Source organism: Puma concolor, chromosome D3 (genome assembly GCF_028749965.1).
Source record: "Puma concolor isolate L17-30 chromosome D3, mPumCon1.1.hap2, whole genome shotgun sequence".
NCBI classification, from domain to species: domain Eukaryota; kingdom Metazoa; phylum Chordata; class Mammalia; order Carnivora; family Felidae; genus Puma; species Puma concolor.
The window spans coordinates 23,548,590-23,567,200 of NC_141678.1; the positions used below are offsets into that span (position 1 = coordinate 23,548,590).

Sequence of the window (18,611 nt, forward strand, 5' to 3'; positions counted from 1 at the left end):
CTCCTTTAACTAGAACACCACTGTTACCTCCTCACAGAGGAAGCATCTTTGTTCTTCCATCTCAAGTAGACTTGTGCTCATGTGACATGCCTGTCAACTGTCCCTCTCCTCCACCCCCCTCTTGCTTCCTGGTTCTTCGCCTTCCGAGGTGATGCCTCAATTTCAGCACCAACTGGGCTATTTCCTATGGAGGCCCAGGAAGCTCACTTTGACCTCTTAAGTCTCTGTTACCACATTCTCGTGCATTAAGTGAGAAAACTTGAGAGGGGAGGCTATGATTCCAGAGACATAAAATAGGCTTCTAACTAAGCATATTTCACATCTCTGGGGTGCTGGGTGGCTCAGTCGGTTAAATGTCCAACTCTTGACTTCGGCTCAGGTCATGACCTCACGGTTCTGTTTGTGAGTTGGAGCCCCGCATCTGCTGACAGCACAGAGCCTGGTTGGGATTCTGTCTCCCTCTCTCTCTGCCCCTCCCCGCTTGCTCTCTCTCTCTCAAAATAAATAAGTTAAAAAAAACTTTTTTTAGGGATGCCTGGGTGGCTCAGTTGGTTAGCGTCCAACTTCAGGTCATGATCTCATGGTCCATGGGTTCGAGCCCTGCTGACAGCTCAGAGCCTGGAGCCTGCTTCGGATTCTCTCTCTCTCTCTCTCTCTCTCTCTCTCTCTCTCTCTCTCTCTCAAAAATAACTAAACATTAAAAAAAAATTAAACATTTTTAAAAAGCATATTTTGCATCTCTAAGGGCCTGTGGCTCTGGGACTGTGGGGTACCATGTTGGGAGGGGCTCCCCTCAGATTAATGGCAGTCACGAGCATGATTAGATCCAGACCTGGCTCCTCAGGCCAGCTGACATTTGTGAGCCTCAGTATTGTCTTCTGTAAAATGAGGATAAGAGCCTGGCTTCTCGGGGCTGTTAAATGAGACCATGTATATAAAGCCCATTCATCCTGGCTGATTTTTAGTGGGCACCTGAGCTGGCCCTTGTGGTCAAAGCAGCATGGTCCATCCCTGCTTCTAGAACCAACATTCTAATATAAGGGGCCATGTTAAGTATCAGGGAAGGAAAACAGTTGTTTTCAAGTAGTCCGTACTCTTGGATGGCAAGGACCAGACACCTAAAGTATATTGTCTTTCATTATCATAAGGGCCCTGTGTAATGGGGTTTTGTTTCACCTTTCCTGCAGGGCAGGTGAGGAAACTCAGACTTGGTGGGAGGCTGAAGGAATTTTCCCAACTTCATACAGCTAGCGTTAGACAGAGCTGGGGTTGAGCCAAGTCTGATGGGCTACAGAGCTTGTATGTGAATGAACCCTGTGAAAAGAACAGAGGACTTTGCTTTTCAAATCAAGTTTTGGGTTCTGTTTCTACCAATACGTGTTCGTGGTAACAGAGCAGAGCTGATGTCCTCCCTTTTTCTAGGAAGTCCTGTTATCTTTTTACTTCCCTCCTATCCACTGTCTCTGTGTCCTGCACCTCCCCATACACACTCCCCATTAGCTGTTTGAAAAATCTTCTTCCTTTCTCCAGCCTTACCCCACACTCACACCATTTTGACTTTCCAGTGCCCTCTTCCCCGATGTGGTGAACTGCATGCAGACAGACAACCTAGAGCTGAAGAAGCTGGTGTACCTGTATTTGATGAACTATGCCAAGAGTCAGCCCGACATGGCCATCATGGCTGTCAACACCTTTGTGAAGGTGAGTGGGAGCTTGGTGGGAGGAAGAGCAGAGGGCCTGGGTGCTCAGTGGTCCATCTCCCTTTTGTCTCTTGGGATAGGACACTATGGCCCTGAGCAAAAACACTCAGGCTCTTTTCTAGTCCCTCCAACTCCTAGCCTGAGGGCTGCCTAGTCCTCCAGCAGGGGGCTCCCACTCTCTCAGAAAATCAGTTGCTACAGACCCTGCTAACTCATTCCGTGTGAGGTGACCTAAAGCCTGTTGACCTCCATGTGTCCCTGAGATGCACCATTGCCCTACATCCTTTGCCAGGGCAGGATTCAGCAAGCATCTGAGAGCTGTGTTCCCCTTCTAGACTTTGCCCTTTTCTGTGTTTTCCATCCTCCAGATTAAGGAGCAAACGAGAACTTGAAGTGTCAGTGCTGTGTATCTTTAGGACCTTCCTAGCTCCCCTCGCCCTGTCAGTGCTCAGATTCAGACACGTGAGGGGTTCTGTGGGGTATGGTGCTCGGCTTGAGTTTGAATGTGGGTTTGAATCATGGCTCGGCTCTGTGACTGGGCGAGCTCCCAGTCTTCCTGGGAGCCTCAGCTGCTCCACCTGTAAAATGGGAACAGTATTGTGTGTCTGCTGTGAGAATCAGAGACAACATTGCACAGAGCCCCAGCACAGTATCTGACAAATGCTGGATGTCCCCACATGGCACTTACTTCTGGTGCTGTTGGCCACAGTTGGTGGGAGATCCCACAGCAGCACCTGATGTTGCTCAGTCTGCCCCTGCTCCCCTGGCCAATGGCTGATTCTCCTCAGGACTGTGAGGATCCCAATCCCTTAATCCGAGCCCTGGCCGTGCGGACCATGGGTTGTATCCGCGTTGACAAGATCACAGAGTACCTGTGTGAGCCACTCCGGAAGTGCCTGAAGGATGAGGACCCATACGTGCGCAAAACGGCGGCTGTGTGTGTAGCCAAGCTCCACGACATCAATGCCCAGCTGGTAGAGGACCAGGGCTTCCTGGACACCCTTAAAGACCTCATCTCTGACTCTAACCCCATGGTAAGCCGTTGCCATCCACCATGCCAGTTCCATTACCTACTGGGTTGCTTGGGAGCACCTTGGCTTGACCCTCCACCAGGTGCTCCCTGGGTCCTGGAAGTCAGAGCCTTGCTGGGTAGGCTAATTGTTCTCCTCCCTGTAGTGGTTTGGGAACCATCTTTGGAGTGAGCTAGACCTGAGTTGCCTTCTCTGTGGCCTTTCTAACATGAGCTATTGTGACCTTGGGTGGGCCGCCTAACCTTCCAGAGCCCTCTTTTTTTCGTCAGTAAGATGGATCTAATTCTCCGTGGCCGGCAGGAGTGCTGTGAGGCTTAACCTGTGAAGGTAATGTGCCTGGCATGGCCCAACACACAATGGGCATGCAACCAAGACTAGTGCCCTCCTTCCCCTTCCAGTCACTGTCACTGTCACTGTCACTGTCTTACCGACACCATCGGTGAGCTCTGAATGTGAAGTACTTTTCCTTTTCCCCACATCTTTGCAGGGTTGCAAAGGGTCACTCTTAAAGTAGCATAGCCTGGAAGACAGGGCACCAGGGTATGGCTGGGAGGGAGCTCCTCCTCACACATAGGATGGCAGCAGTTTGGAAGGCAGTTTGGCAGTCACTGTTTAAAGTGAAATGCACAGAGGTGCCTGGCTGGCTCAGTGGGAGGAGCGTATGACTTTTTTTTTTTTTTTTGTTAATGTTTGTTTATTTTTGAGAGAGAGAGAGAGAGTGTGAGTGGGTGAGGGGCAGAGAGAGAAGGAGACACAGAATTTGAAGCAGACTCCAGGCTCTGAGCTGTCAGCACAGAGCCTAACACAGGTCTCAAACTCACAGACCGCAAGATCATGACCTGAGCTAAAGTTGGATGCTTAACCGACTGAGCCACCCAGGCGCCCCTAATGTTTATTTGTTTTTGAGAGAGAGACAGAGACAGAGTGTGAGCAGGGGAGGGGCAGAAAGAGGGAGACACAGAATCTGAAGCAGGCTCCAGGCTCTGAGCTGGCAGCACAGAGCCCAACTCAGGGCTTGATCTCACAGACCACGAGATCATGACCTGAGATGAAGTCAGACGCTTAACCAACTGAGCCACCCAGGTGCCCCAGGGAGCATGCGACTCTTGATCTCAGGGTTGTGAGTTTGAGCTCCATGTTGGGTGTAGAGATTACTTAAATAAACAAAACTTAAAAAAAAGTGAAATGCATAAACCCCTCAGCTCAGCCATCCCGCTCTGTCCTACAGAAACACTGATCACACATGGGTGCTGAGTGGCCAGTACAGGATTGGCCAGTAGAGCACCGTTTGTACAGGGAAGAGTTCAAAACCCTGCAGAACACACATAAAAACAGCTACTCTGGTGGAAATGGGTTGAGAGTCCAGTGCTTCACCTGGCAACCTCCCTGGACTCCAGCCCCCATCTGTTGCCAGCAGACCTAAGGGGCTCTGTGGAATCTTCTAGCTCCGAGAAGCACCCTCAACAGCCCCTGAATTGATTTGCTATAGGTGGTGGACAGGGGCCGTGTGTTAGGTGGCTAGGAATGTTTTCTGTTGCCGGGCATTTGGAGCCCGATCTTTCCTTTGTTTCTTTTGTTTTGCCTCTTTTTTTTTTTTCCCCACTGGTTGGGAGCACTTATGTTTGTTCTGGTTTACAGGGGAGTCTGTAGGGTGAGTGCTTGGAGGGGGTCTCAGTGCTGCAGACCCTGCCCATCGGGTCCTGTTCCTTTCAGGATATTCAACCTCTGACCGGCCAGCATGATTAGCCCCAATGCCCTGTGGCCCGAGCAGCGCCCCCAGCCTCTGCCCCTTCCACCCTCTCAACCAGGTGGTGGCAAACGCAGTGGCTGCCCTGTCAGAGATTGCCGAGTCTCACCCCAGCAGCAACCTGCTTGACCTGAACCCGCAGTCCATTAATAAGCTACTGACAGCCCTGAATGAGTGCACCGAGTGGGGCCAGATCTTCATCCTGGACTGCCTGGCCAACTATACGCCCAAAGATGACCGAGAGGCCCAGAGGTGAGCAGGCTGCCCCTTGCTTGCCAGCCCAGCGGGACCTGGTCCTTGCAGGGCTCCAACCATGAGCTGGGCCTCAGACCTCTACTGGGCCCTTTGCCAGGGCTTTGCCCCACAGACCATCCTCAGACACATCTCAAGGGAGGCCAGAGCCAGGCAGTCAGCTCCCTGCTCAGCATGGTACAGACAGAACAGAAGCCAGTGCCTGATCTGGTTGCTGACAGAGACCCCGGTCACCTTGGGCTGAGTAAAGGAGGTGGATAGTACCAGAGTCTTCATTCACTGGATTCTTTCTGGGTGGCTGGGGCTCTGCTGAGCGCTTCCTATGCATTAGATGATCCTTAACGCACCTCTGTGGAAGCTGCCCCATCATTGTCCACATTTTACAGGTAAGGAAACACCAGCTTAGAAGGTGGAAGAAGTCATGCAGGTCACTCGCCTGGGTCACCCCTCACTTTTGGTCCTACCCAACATGATACCTTGCCCCTTTTGAATGCCCTTGTAGCGAGGGAAGGGAGGGACTTGACAGTTACCCAGTATTTATTAACTACCATGCACCATGCTTGGTGCTTTATGTGGTTTATCTCATGTAAGCCCTCAGCAACCCTGTGAAGCTGGCATCCTCACCTCCGTTTTCTAGATGAGGAAACAGACTCTGAGTGGTTTTAACCTGTTGGGGTCAGTTAGCAAGCACCAGAAGCAGGATCTCGATCTTCCTACAGAAAACATACTCCCTCAATAACTAAAAACAGGGTGTCTTCCTTGTCTGTCTCTCCTGTTTGTCCCCCTCCTTGGAATGGACCCCAGCATCTGTGAGCGGGTCACCCCCAGGCTCTCCCACGCCAACTCTGCTGTGGTGCTGTCTGCTGTGAAGGTGCTGATGAAGTTCATGGAGATGTTGTCCAAGGACCTGGACTACTATGGCACACTGCTCAAGAAGCTGGCCCCACCCCTGGTCACGCTGCTGTCGGCCGAGCCTGAGCTGCAGTACGTGGCCCTGCGCAACATCAACCTCATCGTACAGAAAAGGTACCTGGGCTGCCGCAAACATGCAGCGTGCACTCAGGGTCGGGGGGCATCTCTTGACGGGATCAGGACCAAAGGGAAGCTGCCCTGTCACCGTACAGGAAGTCTTAATAGCTTAACCCAGAGTCTTAGCCACAGGCAGCTTTGTTCCCCAAGGGATATTTAGAAATGTCTGGAGACATTTTTGGTTGTCACACTTTGGGAGGTACTACTGACACCTAGTGGATGGAGGCCAAGGATGCTGCTCAGTGTCGTGGAGTGCACAGGACAGCCTCCACCCCCAGAGAACTCTCCATCCCAAAATGTCAGTAGTGCTGAGGGTGAGAAACCCTGGCTTCACCTAATCAGGTAGCACGTGAGGTAAAGAGCAGCATGGAGCTTCTTAACCATACACAAGGGATAGCTCCATAGTCCACAGGACTGAAACAGGGTGTAAGATTGTGTGTGTGTGTGTGTGTGTGTGTGTGTGTGTGTGTGTGTGTGTGTGTATGTATTTTCCCTGGGGACAGAGTCTATAGTTTTAGTCAAATTCTCAGAGGTTGGAGGACTCCAAAGTGGTGAAGTGCTATGGACTTTGCATCGGATTGGGGGCTGAGCAGGAGGGTGCGAAAGTCACTCAGAAGACCATTTCTGTTCACCCCATAGAACGATCACAGCTGTAAGCCACTGCTTCTAAAGGGAAGTGCCTGATACCCAGGGTGGGTGGAGCTGAAAAACAACTAGTGCGGTCTCAGGGGCTCAGAACAGGAGGGGTTCTCTGGAACAATCCAGAGAACAGAGTGAGGCTGGTCTCTGGAGTTCTCCCAGCCTTTTTAGTCAAATGGCTCTCTCAGCAACTAATTCATGAGCGTCCGTGCATTCCGGCAGCCCCCTTGCTGGAAGCAGGGCTATGTGGAGAACAAGGGCCTCTTGTAGGCATTCTTTCTTGGAAGATAGCACATCTGCCTGTCCTTGAAGCATCATTCTGGTTCTTAGGACACTCTTGGGGGCCTAGAGATAGCAGTGGAATCGTGACAGTTGTGAAGGTTTGGGAGGTAAATTTGGGAACACTTTTTGAGTGCCTACACAGCCCTAAGACTGGGGATTCATTTGTAGTTGCGGTGTGGGATTTAGTGAGGTGTAGCGACCTGTACACCCCAATCAGCATGAAGGGCTCCCTGTGCTATATTTAACGTGGCAAATCTCTTAAGAAGTTGACTGTGTTGCCCAGGCACCACCTGGCCCGGTCCCAACATGGTTGGGTGGCTTTTGCCAAGTCCTGATTGCAGAAATCATGTCTTCCTGTACCCCAGCTTAGGATCCTGTCTCCCCCGCTAGGCATGACAAAGCCTCCTTACTTTGCCAGCACCTCCCCGCAGTTGTACAGCAGCACTGAGTACTACCTGGGTAGGGTCCCTCCTTCCTGTCTGCTGTGTCTTCTCTCCTGCTTTTTTCTTCCTTCCTTCTGTTCTGGAAAGGGCATAGAAGTGGGGGGTAGTGACTCTCACTTCTGCCCTTACTAACACTAGGTATGTGACCTGGTGCAAGCCCCTCCGCCTTTCAGGTTTCCTCATCTAAGAAAAACGAGGTGCGTGGTACCAGTTGAGGGAGGGGCAGTGACACTGGTGACAGCTCCTGCATAGCAAGTGCCTTCTTGGAGGCAGGTGTCGATCATGCTGGATGCTTCCCATCTACCTCTCACCCTGTAGGTGTCTTTTGGGGTCCCCAGGACCGACCTCATGTTCAGAGATTCACTAGAAGGACTCACGGGAGTCAACATATAGTTGTTTTCATGGCTCAGATTTAGTGTGGACATAGGAAGGATACACAGGTGGAGTCTGGAGGAATCCATGTACAGGGAGGGCATCACACACAGCACACTCTTCCCCCAGCAACAAAAAATGCAGCAACATGTGTGTAATTTTTTCTGCCCAGGGATGCCTATTGAAGACTCAGCGCCCTAGGATTTTACTGGGGCTGTTCACATACGCACCTAGCAAAATTTCAGACTCCCAGAGGGAAGGCGGATATTCAGCATAAATCGTATTATTTATACAAACAGTCTAGGCACAGTTAGCCACCTTTATCATTTAAGGAACAGTGAGAACACTCCCGAAAAATGAGCTCCCAGATGCCAGGCCTTTCTAGGACTAGAGACTGAGGCCTGCAATGGTAACGCTTCCTGTATGGTGTCATTTTGATTTCATGAGTGAGAAAACAGAGGCCTGAGGTCACAAGCTGGGATTGGCACAAGGTCTGATTGCCACGCCCGTCTCCTGGTGCCTGCTACCTCTCAAATATGAACTGTCTCTTGCTCATATTCCCTCTTCCCTTCCTGGGATATGGTTGGTCATACAATGGCCAGTCAGAACCTTGCTCAGGATCAGTCAATGGATCCTTGCCCAGGAACCTGCAGCCACAACAGTTCAGATATCAGGGTCTGCCTCACACCCCAGAAATGCCCCAGTAAACATGGAAGGGGTTTTCTCATAGGGCTTACGCCCTGCTTTCTGCTCTTCGGGCAATCCTGTCTTGCCACCAGGCCTGAGATCCTGAAGCACGAAATGAAGGTCTTCTTTGTGAAGTACAATGACCCCATCTACGTGAAGCTGGAGAAGCTGGACATCATGATCCGTCTGGCCTCCCAGGCCAACATCGCCCAGGTCAGCAGAGGGCTGCAGCCAGGGACGTGAGCTTTGGTATTGGACAGCAGCCCCACCACCAAGCTGTGGTCTCGAGGCAGGCTGCCTTGTCTCACCATTAACAGTTCATCTCATGAAGAGTGCTTAGCGCAGGGCTCCAGAGGCAAGCACTCAGCAACTCTTAACTGACATTTTTATGATTAAGGCATTTGTTCTCCCTATTACTTATCTATCCATAGAAAAGTGGTAGTTCGGTGGCCATGTTAGCTAGATCAGCCTAAACAAGGGTTGTCCAGTCCTGCCAATTAGTTCTTCCCTGCTTTCCTCTTGGGCCACCTGACAGCTCTCTCCTTCCCTTGACCCTTCCACCTCAAGCAGGACGCAGAATCTCATCCTTCTGGGGGTCTACATACACTTTGTCCAGGGGTGTTGGTTGCCCTGCCAGATCCCCCCTCCCAACCCCACCTTCTCTGTTTCGGCCACAGGTTCTGGCAGAGCTGAAAGAATATGCAACAGAGGTGGATGTGGACTTTGTACGGAAGGCTGTGCGAGCCATCGGCCGCTGTGCGATCAAGGTGGAGGTGAGGCTCTGGGACTCTGTCCTCTGGTGGGGGAGAGGGAGGAGAAGGAAGCTGAAACCAGGAAACCAGTCTGATTGTAGCAGAATCTGTCAGCTGCTCATGGTCCAGGAAGGCCTGAGGGTCACTGGAGGCCCCAAGGCACACATTGTGCAGATTTGATTAGGCTCCTCTCTCTGTAATCGCCTTTAGGCCTTCAGGTTGTTGCCGATGAAACAAACCCATCTGTAACCATGGGTTCTGCAGCATTAGCTAAGGTGGTGGGACAGCCCCAGCCAGTGGTGGCCCCAGTAGACTTAGCTTTCACTCCATGGAGTTTTGGGGCAGGGGCTCTGCCTGCTGTACGTTTTAGCAATAATCATGATTTGACTGTGCAGACGTCCTTTTCTCCAAGCTCCCAAGGGCTGTCCAGACCCCTGTGTCCTGGTGTTTCATCCCTCCCATTCTCTGCCTATGGCATTGTTCCTTGACCAATGAGGTGACTCTCCTTAAATTAGTCCACTGGGAATTGGGAGATCCTGGGACAGCCCCTTGAGGCATTTTCCTGTTGGTGCTTATGGGGAGAATCTGAGAGTCTCTCCCACAAGGGCACTAGTGCAGTATGTTGGCATAAGGGGTGGGGGTAGTGTTCAAGTAGAGACTTTCTGGCTTTGATCATAGGAACCCATTTTGGGAAACAAGTAGAAGAGAGGTGGTATCAGGCTAGAGCATAGTCACTCTGCCCTCAAGGCTTCGCCTGGAGGCACTGCAAATATCCTCCCCACTCAGGAGCTCACTGACTTTCTCAGTCTAATTGTATCTCTCTGTGTCCCTGCCATCCTCGGGCTGTCATTTTGTACTCATTCTCCCCCTTGTTATCTGGGGAGCGTGTTCTCCTGTTTTCCCACTGTGGCAAGGAAGGGGGCAAGGCATGACTGAGCCCTTGGCCAAGGCATGGTCATCAGAGGTTCTGTTGGAAGTGGGTGCAAGGGACTTGCCCACATTCCTCTTCCCACAGCAATCTGCAGAGCGCTGTGTAAGCACCCTGCTGGATCTCATCCAGACCAAGGTCAACTACGTTGTCCAGGAAGCCATCGTGGTCATCAAAGACATCTTCCGCAAATACCCCAACAAGTATGTGCCCGCCCCTCCCAGTGTGAGAGTGATGTGGCTCCTGCTGGGGACAGGGGTGGTGGGTAGGAAAAGCAAGAAGGAGCCTCTCCCTTCTTCCTTATTGCTCTGTCATAAATGGCATTCTCAAAAGAAACCCATTGTTTTTTTCTTCTGAGCTGCTTCTCCTCTGCTCCCCACACCAAAATAAGCACTAGAATGTAACAGATAAACTCAAATCCCATTACTCACCGCTCTCTCAGAGTCTTGCGGTGCAGCTTCCTGTCTCTCTTGGCCCCTGCTGGGCCTCCCCTGGGTTGCCCGGGCTCTTTCATTGCTCATATGCCGTCTGTGTGCCCATCTTTTAGGTACGAGAGTGTGATCGCCACGCTATGTGAGAACCTGGACTCTCTGGATGAGCCTGAGGCCCGGGCTGCCATGATTTGGATTGTAGGCGAGTACGCTGAGCGAATTGACAATGCCGATGAACTGCTAGAGAGCTTCCTTGAGGGCTTCCATGATGAGAGCACCCAGGTGAGCTGTCCAGTGGGGTGACTTGGGGCAGGATGTGGGTCATGACTGGTGGCTTGGCACCACTACAGTCCCTCCTGCTCCGAAACCGTCCCCTCAGCCAGGAGGCCTCAGGGCCCTGCCCTTCATAATACAGCATTGACAGGGTGGTCAGGTAAGTGATGTAGCGCTGACAGGTGTGGCCCCTTTTCCTCTCACACTGCACTACCTAAGGGGATATTGTGAGGACGGTCTGTGATGGTGTGCACTGAATGCAGGCAGAAGTTTCTGGGTTTAATTTCGTATTTATCTTTGGATAGGTAATACTTTGACTTGATTCAAAATTGAGAAAATAAGAACATATATAGTGATTAAGTCTTCCTACCACTTTCCTGACAACCCAGTTCTTTTTTTTAATCATTTTTTTTTTAAAGTTTATTTATTTATTATGGAGAGAGTGAGAGAGCACAAGCTGGGGAGAGGCAGAGAGAGACAGAGACACAGAATCCAAAGCAGGCTCCAGGCTCTGAGCTGTTGGCACACAGCCTGACGTGGGGCTGGAACCCACAGACCGAGATCACGACCTGAGCCAAAGTCAGACACTTAACTGAGCCACCCAGGCACCCCAACGACCCAGTTCTCCTCACAGAAGTCATTGGTGTCATTTATTGGTTTCTTGAGGATACTTCCAGAGATAGTATAGGAATACACACCTCTACATACAAGTAAACATATACAGATGTAGTTGGTTCTTACTGTTCATGGTACTTACATTCTATAAAGTCACTGCAAACACTGAATTAACGAGTGCTGAACCCATTGTTTCTAAGAGAAGTATAGAGCTGAGTTCCTACAAGCCTCTAATTAAAATAGTTTCGTCAGTCAATACGGTAATCTTGTTTTTTGTGTTTCTGTTTAGGGACATTTTAATATGTATTATTGATTCATTCACATTGAACTTATGACCACCAGTACTATAACTCACACCTGCATGAAGCTTAAGTAACATATATATTTTCTCCATAAGGCACATCACAGCCTCCTTGCACTTGGGAACACTAGACAGCAGCACTTCAGCATTACACTTGGGAACCATTTTGGTTTTTTTTTGTTTTTGTTTTTTTTTTTAATTTTTTTTTTTAATTTTTTTTTTCAACGTTTATTTATTTTTGGGACAGAGAGAGACAGAGCATGAACGGGGGAGGGGCAGAGAGAGAGGGAGACACAGAATCAGAAACAGGCTCCAGGCTCTGAGCCATCAGCCCAGAGCTGGACGCGGGGCTCGAACTCACGGACCGCGAGATCGTGACCTGGCTGAAGTCGGACGCTTAACCGACTGCGCCACCCAGGCGCCCCTTAATTTTTTTTTTAACATTTATTTATTTTTGAGACAGAGAGAGACAGAGCATGAACGGGGGAGGGGCAGAGAGAGAGGGAGACACAGAATCGGAAGCAGGCTCCAGGCTCTGAGCCATCAGCCCAGAGCCCAATGCAGGGCTCGAACTCACGGACCGCAAGATTGTGACCTGAGCCAAAGTCGGATGCTCAACCGACTGAGCCACCCAGGCGCCCCTTGGAGACCATTTTGAAAAAGTGAAAGTACCAACAAAAAAACAAAATGTGAAAGATATGGTACTAAATAGATTGTGAAAAGGCCACTTATTTATGGTAGGAGAGCTGAAACAACAAGGCAGAGCATCACCTTCTTGGACCTCAGCTGCGAGTATGTAACACCTCAGGCAACTTGAACTTTTCACTGCCCTGCACTTTGCTGTGCAAGATCGCAAAAGCCCCCAGACATTGATTTTGGGGTTACAAGTACATTTTAGAAAATAGGCAAATTCGAAATATGGACTCTGTGTATAAATACTAAGGCTCAACCATGTATATGTTGCCTCTCATTTATTTTTAGACACTATCATGGGGTGCCTGACCAGCTCTATTGGTAGAACATGCGACTCTTGATCTTGGAGTTGTGAGTTCGAGCCCAATGTTGGGTGTAGAAATTACTTAAAAATAAACACTACTGGGGACGCCTGGGTGGCTCAGTCAGTTAAGTATCTGACTTGGTTTTGGCTCAGGTCATGATCTCACAGTTTGTGGGTTCGAGCCCCACATCGGGCCCTGCTTGGGATTCTTTCTCTTTCTCTCTCTGCTCCTCCCACGTGCTCTTTCCCTCTCTCTCTCTTTCTCAAAATAAATATATAATCTTTAAAAATAAATAAATAAGGGACACCTATGTGGCTCAGTTGGTTAAGCATCCGACTTCAGCTCAGGTCATGATCTCACTGTTTGTGAGTTTGAGCCCTAGGTCAGGCTCTATGCTGACAGCTCAGGGCCTGGAGCCTGCTTTGGATTCTGTGTCTCCCTCTCTCTCTGCCCCTCCCCCACTCATGCTCTGTCTCTCTCTCTCTGTCTCTCAAAAAAATAAAACATTAAAAATAATCAAAGTAAATAAATAAATGCTACTGATAGCACACTATACCCTGTCAAATTGTATAACACCTTGACTTTTTCCCTTAAAAATACATCTGAAGGCCCTCCTGTTACTAATTTATGGGACTCTGCAGCTGCATAGTGCCATGTTTATTTAACCAGCCTCCCCTGATAGATGTCAGTCTTCTACTCTTATAATCAATACTGCTGTGAATAACCTGGGTAGGGCACATCTGCAAGTCTAGCTGGGGGATAATCCTTAGATAAATTCTTTTTTTTTTCTTTTTTTTAATGTTTGCTTATTTTTGAGAGAGAGGGTGTGTGTGAGCAGCAGAAGGGCAGAGAGAGAGGGAGACATAGAATCCGAAGCATGATCCAGGCTCTGAGCTGTCAGCACAGGGTCCAACGCGGGCCTCGAACCCACGAGCTGTGAGATTGGATGCTTAACTGACTGAGCCACCCAGGCACCCCCTTAGATAAATTCTTTCTAGTAAATGGGCCCGTGCGTTGATGATGGGAGTAGTTGTTCCACATTTCCCTCAGTGTAGAGGGTTTACATTCCGATCTCAGAGGTGGCATTCACCTTACCTCCTTGCCAACCTAGTACATCCTCAAACAATTTTTGCCAATCTGATAAACAACAAAGTGTACCTTGGTTGGTTTTTTTTTTTTTTTCAACGTTTATTTATTTTTGGGACAGAGAGAGACAGAGCATGAACGGGGGAGGGGCAGAGAGAGAGGGAGACACAGAATCGGAAACAGGCTCCAGGCTCTGAGCCATCAGCCCAGAGCCCGACGCGGGGCTCAAACTCACGGACTGCGAGATCGTGACCTGGCTGAAGTCGGACGCTTAACCGACTGCGCCACCCAGGCGCCCCAACCTTGGTTGGTTTTGTTTGCATTTCTGTTCTGAGTGAGGTTGAGCATCTTTTCATATTGTATTCCATTTTCTGTGAACCAGGCACTGTCTGCTCACGCAAGGGGGCTTCTAAAACGTGTTTGTAAGCACAGAAATCTTTGCTCTCCAGCTAGGGAGTGTAACCTGTTGGGTCAGAGCATGAGCCTTGGGATAGGAGACCCCAGAGTCCAAACCCCTCTTCTGCCCTTTCCTGGCTTGGTGACTTTCCACTAATTTTCTGCTTCTCTGAGCCTCAGTTTCCTCATTTGTAAGATGAGGGTTGTAAGACTTTTCCTCATCCTGTTGCTCTGAAAGTTAAATGGGATGCTTTGTGTAATGTCCCTAACATGTGCCCAGCCCATGATAAGCACTCACGAATGGTAGTATTGGTGTTGGTCAGAATTGGTTGAAAATTGGTCCAGGCAACAAAGAGGGCACCTACTGGTTCCTGTAGCTGATAAGTTCTGGGAGTGTGCTCTCTTCCAGCATGCTTGGGTGAGGGTGCCCAGATGGTGGCATCAGGACTGTCTCTGTCTCCTTGGGGTGGCTTCTCCCTTAGGAAGGCTCCCACAGGTGGAGCCTGCGTGAGGTCAGTTGTTCCAGGCTGTGTCCTTACAGCTTAGCAACTCCCCTAACTCCCTTCCCCTCTGTAGTTCCAGCAACAGTCCAGGCCCGTTTGCATTCTCCTAAGCCAGTCGCCATGAATCCAAGTGACTACGTCTGTCAGACACTTGTCCTAGTCTCTGTGGATCGGACAGGGCAAGAGAAGAGAGTGGTTTTTGAAGGAAAGCAAGCATTTTTGGTGCCAGAAGACAGACTAGATGCTGGGTGGGCAAAAACAACAGATGTCCATCATGAAATAATAGTACTAACTCCTACCATCACCCACTCCCACTGCCACCTGCCAAGTCGGCTGCCAGCCTGCCCCGGGCTTGCTTTCACTTTCACACCCACCCCCTCATTCGCTTGTCTCTAAGAGAAGCAGAGCGTCGTTTGGGATTGCTTGTGCCCCTGAGTCCTGCCTGGGATTACTGCAGAGAATGCCCTCTGGGGGGTGTTTCTGCCCATATAGTAGAGTAAATCTTTTGTAGCCGCTTCCCCCTTGGCAAAGCCTGCTGAAGAGCCCAGGATGAGAGAAGTCGGACAAGGGAAAGCTGAGCAGGAGCCTGGCTTGAGGAAATCCAGGCTCCTCCCCCGTTGGGTGACCTGGAGCAAGTTAAACTTGCCAAGCCTGTTTCTTTGGCTCCAGCACTGGGTTGCTGCAAAGCTTATTGGATGACATGTGTAAACTGGCCTCTCCAGTGCTCGGCAAACAGTAGCTGGGTGATGGTGATGGTGGTTTTAATTAAGTGGCCAGCTCCCTTTGCCTTCTGGGTTCACAGCACCATTCAAAGCTTTTGTAAGAATACTTGTTCAGTGCTTTGCAGCTTGGAAACTTACTTTAGATTATCTCTTTGAGCTCCCTTCTCCTGGGCTCCTAGGCCTCTCCACCCATGGACCTGGAGCTCAGAAAGACTTGGCTGAGGTGGTATGTCAGTCCAGCCTGTGCCTCGCCCCTGTCTGGATGGCAGGGGCGGGGGCATCATTGCAGGAGGGTTGCCGTGAACATGCATGCTAACACGAGGGTGTTGTGTGTTGGTGTTGGGCTAGTGGTCAGAGTTCCCAGGCAGCATAGCCAACCCAATGAGTGATTGGGTGATGAATGATTCCAGGCAGCCAGCTGACCTGGGTTGAGAACTTGGTAAAGAATCCCTGTGTGCTGGGGCATCTGGGTGGCTCAGTCAGTTAAGCATCCACCTTCGGCTCGGGTCATGATCTCGTGGTTCATGAGTTTGAATCCCCATCGGGCTCTGTGCTGACAGCTCAGAGCCTGGACCCCGCTTCAGATTCTGTGTCTCCCTCTCTCTGCCCCTCTCCCACTTATACTCTGTCTGTCTTTCTCTCTCTCTCTCTCTCTCTCTCTCTCTCTCTCTCTCTCTGTCCCAAAAATAAATAAACATTAAAAATTAAAAGAAAAAAATCCCTGCGTGCTGGCTGTAGTGATACTGATGACCACAGTGAGAGCTATTGTATATTGAGAGAATCCATGATAGGTTCTTTACCTACCTTCCTTCCTTCCTTCCTTCCTTCCTTCCTTCCTTCCTTCCTCCTTTCATGTTTTTTTGTTTATTTTGAGAGAGAGAGAGAAAGACAGTATGAGCTGGGGAGGAGAGGCAGAGAGAGGGGGAGAGAGAGAATCCCAAACAGGCTCTGCACTGTCAGCACTGAGCCCGATACGAGGGCCGGTCTCACGTACTGTGGGATCATGACCTGAGCTGAAATCAAGAGTCGGATGCTTAAGCGACTGAGCCGCCCAGGCACCCTGGTTCTTTACATTACTTGTCTCATTGACTCTTCCATTAACCCTGTGAGGTATTTAAATCCACATTATTAATAAGGAAGCAGACTCAGAAGTTACATGACTTGTCCAGAGTCACGTTCAAATGAGGTGTGATGTAACTCTAACTTCAAAGTCCACTGTCATAAATTGCCATTTTCAGAGCTCATAGAACCCCTTGAAGCAAAACACCCCTCTCCCCACCAACTGAGGATAAATGGTTTCCCCTGGACTACCTGGCCAGGGACTGTAGCCAAGTCCTGGAAGCCAGTTCCTTGGGCTGCCTCCTACCTGGGCAACAGCCAGCCCACTGCCCCTCTGCTGTTGGCCCATGTGTAACCAAATCGCAAGAACTCTGGATTGCTTGATTCCAGAAATGGACTATATCCCCTCTATCCTGCCTCCTGCTGTCAGCCTGCCCTGTGTACCAGGATTTCTATGAGTGCCCTCCTGCCGGCCTGACCCGGGAGGTGCTGTCAGCCCTGTTGCCACCCTCCTGCCACAGGTCTGCCCCTGGCACCGCCCTGGCTTGGGAACCTCAGGCTGTCCTCTTGTCTCGTGACTGGCAAAAAGGAAATGTGGCTAAGGAAGGACTATGTGCAGAGAATTGTTCTTTCAGAGATGTTTTTTGAGTTAGCAGGTTTTTCTCAAATGCTTCCTGTGCACTGGGCACTAGATAGAATAGTGACCAGGAATACCATGTGACAGACATGATCTCTGTCCTCAAAGGGCTGTCTCCACAGCACAGACAGCCTGGTGGCTGGACAGCATTTCTAATACTGTGGGGCAATGCCCATGAGGGGGTGCAGGCAGCTGCAGAAGCCTGGGGGTGCTGGGGTCAGCATGAGCTCCGAGGGGTAAGAAGATAGTGGCCAGGGTAAGGGCAGCGGGGGGCATGATCAGGTGAAGGCAGCAGCTCGGTAAGAAAGGGGTGCCAAGAGAGGGCTGGGCAAGAGTGGTTCCCACCTTCTGGTGGAAGCCCAGCTCCTCAGTGACGGGCTGGCTCTGTGGGCCCTGCTGGCCCTGTCCCCAGGGCCTCCCTGGCACCGTCTCTGCTTATTGACAGGTGGCCCCTTTAAGAAGTACACCAGCTACACACGGTGCCCTTTTAAGCTGCGAGCTCTTTTAAGGCACTGGAGGCGGAGAGCCCTGACAGGCTGCTGGGACCCTGGGGTGGAATGTCCAAATAGTAGTGGCCCTCTCCTGCCTGGGTGGTAACGCCAAGGTTTAGGCTACTTGGCGCTACCAGCAGCCCCCTGGCCTTAGTCCATTTTCTGTGGCCACCTCCAAACTTGGAGTAGCTGCTCTTGGCTTTCAGGACCTTTGAAAAATACCCTTTTCTCTCTTTGAGGGCCTGATTTGGTTTCCTTCTGTCCCCGACATGAAGCCCTTGCTACTTCCTCCTTGTTACCTCTCTGTCTTCCTACAGGTTCAGCTGCAGCTACTGACAGCCATTGTGAAACTCTTTCTGAAGAAGCCAACAGAGACCCAGGAGCTGGTGCAGCAGGTCCTCAGCTTGGCCACTCAGGTCCGTGCCTCAGCCTCCCTGCTGCGCCCAGTGCAGGTCTCACTCTGCAGGGGGTGCTCCGGTCCCAGGAGCCAGACCTTCGAGCCAAGGTCCTGCTCCTAAGACTGGTACCACTGGGGGGTTTGGCCCCAGAGTAATCCAGGATCCCTATGCAGGGAGCTCAGTCATAAAGAAATCAAGATGGAGTGGGGTCAGGTAGTAAAGTTGAGCCAGACTGTAAACTAAAGAGGAGAGGGAGGTCCAGGAGAGCCAGATGGTTTGTAGGAGGACGGGGAGGGAAGATTTTGAAGAGGAGGGTGGAGAGTGGGGACAGGAGTGGGAATGGCGTATTTAATCCTGGGCTAGAGTAGGACACCAAAGGGGCCAGTCCATGTTTAGGGACAGGTTCATGGGACTGCTCAGGATCACTGTCGGCAGCCAGCACTGTGACCATGTCTGGATCATGGGCTTTGGGGAGGGTTTCCCCCCTTTCCCTCAGCTGGTAGCTCTGCTCTGAGTTTAGTAGGTTTCTCATCACCCCCCTCACCCCCATCCCAGGACTCTGATAACCCGGACTTGCGGGACCGTGGCTACATCTACTGGCGTCTGCTTTCCACGGACCCGGTGGCTGCCAAGGAAGTGGTTTTGGCTGAGAAGCCACTCATCTCCGAAGAGACGGACCTCATTGAGCCCACACTGCTGGATGAGCTCATCTGCTACATTGGCACACTGGCCTCCGTCTACCACAAGCCTCCCAGCGCCTTTGTGGAGGGGGGCCGGGGCGTTGTGCACAAGAGCCTGCCACCTCGCACCGCCTCGTGAGTGACGTGGGCCAGGCTCCA

General features: G+C 50.8%; 1 protein-coding gene across 8 annotated transcripts in view; it reads left to right on the top strand.

Annotated features, from left to right (window-relative positions):
- The window catches only part of AP1B1 (adaptor related protein complex 1 subunit beta 1), an 86,503-nt gene that overhangs the window by 54,506 nt on the left and 13,386 nt on the right, over positions 1 to 18,611 (top strand). For all 8 annotated transcript variants that reach the window (XM_086682136.1, XM_086682137.1, XM_086682139.1 and 5 more), the window contains 10 exons: positions 1,566 to 1,701; positions 2,489 to 2,734; positions 4,540 to 4,730; positions 5,535 to 5,756; positions 8,275 to 8,395; positions 8,860 to 8,955; positions 9,950 to 10,065; positions 10,410 to 10,575; positions 17,692 to 17,790; positions 18,328 to 18,587. In XM_086682136.1, coding sequence (XP_086538262.1) covers positions 1,566 to 1,701; positions 2,489 to 2,734; positions 4,540 to 4,730; positions 5,535 to 5,756; positions 8,275 to 8,395; positions 8,860 to 8,955; positions 9,950 to 10,065; positions 10,410 to 10,575; positions 17,692 to 17,790; positions 18,328 to 18,587 — 1,653 coding nt within the window. The remainder of the gene's footprint in view (positions 1 to 1,565; positions 1,702 to 2,488; positions 2,735 to 4,539; positions 4,731 to 5,534; positions 5,757 to 8,274; positions 8,396 to 8,859; positions 8,956 to 9,949; positions 10,066 to 10,409; positions 10,576 to 17,691; positions 17,791 to 18,327; positions 18,588 to 18,611) is intronic.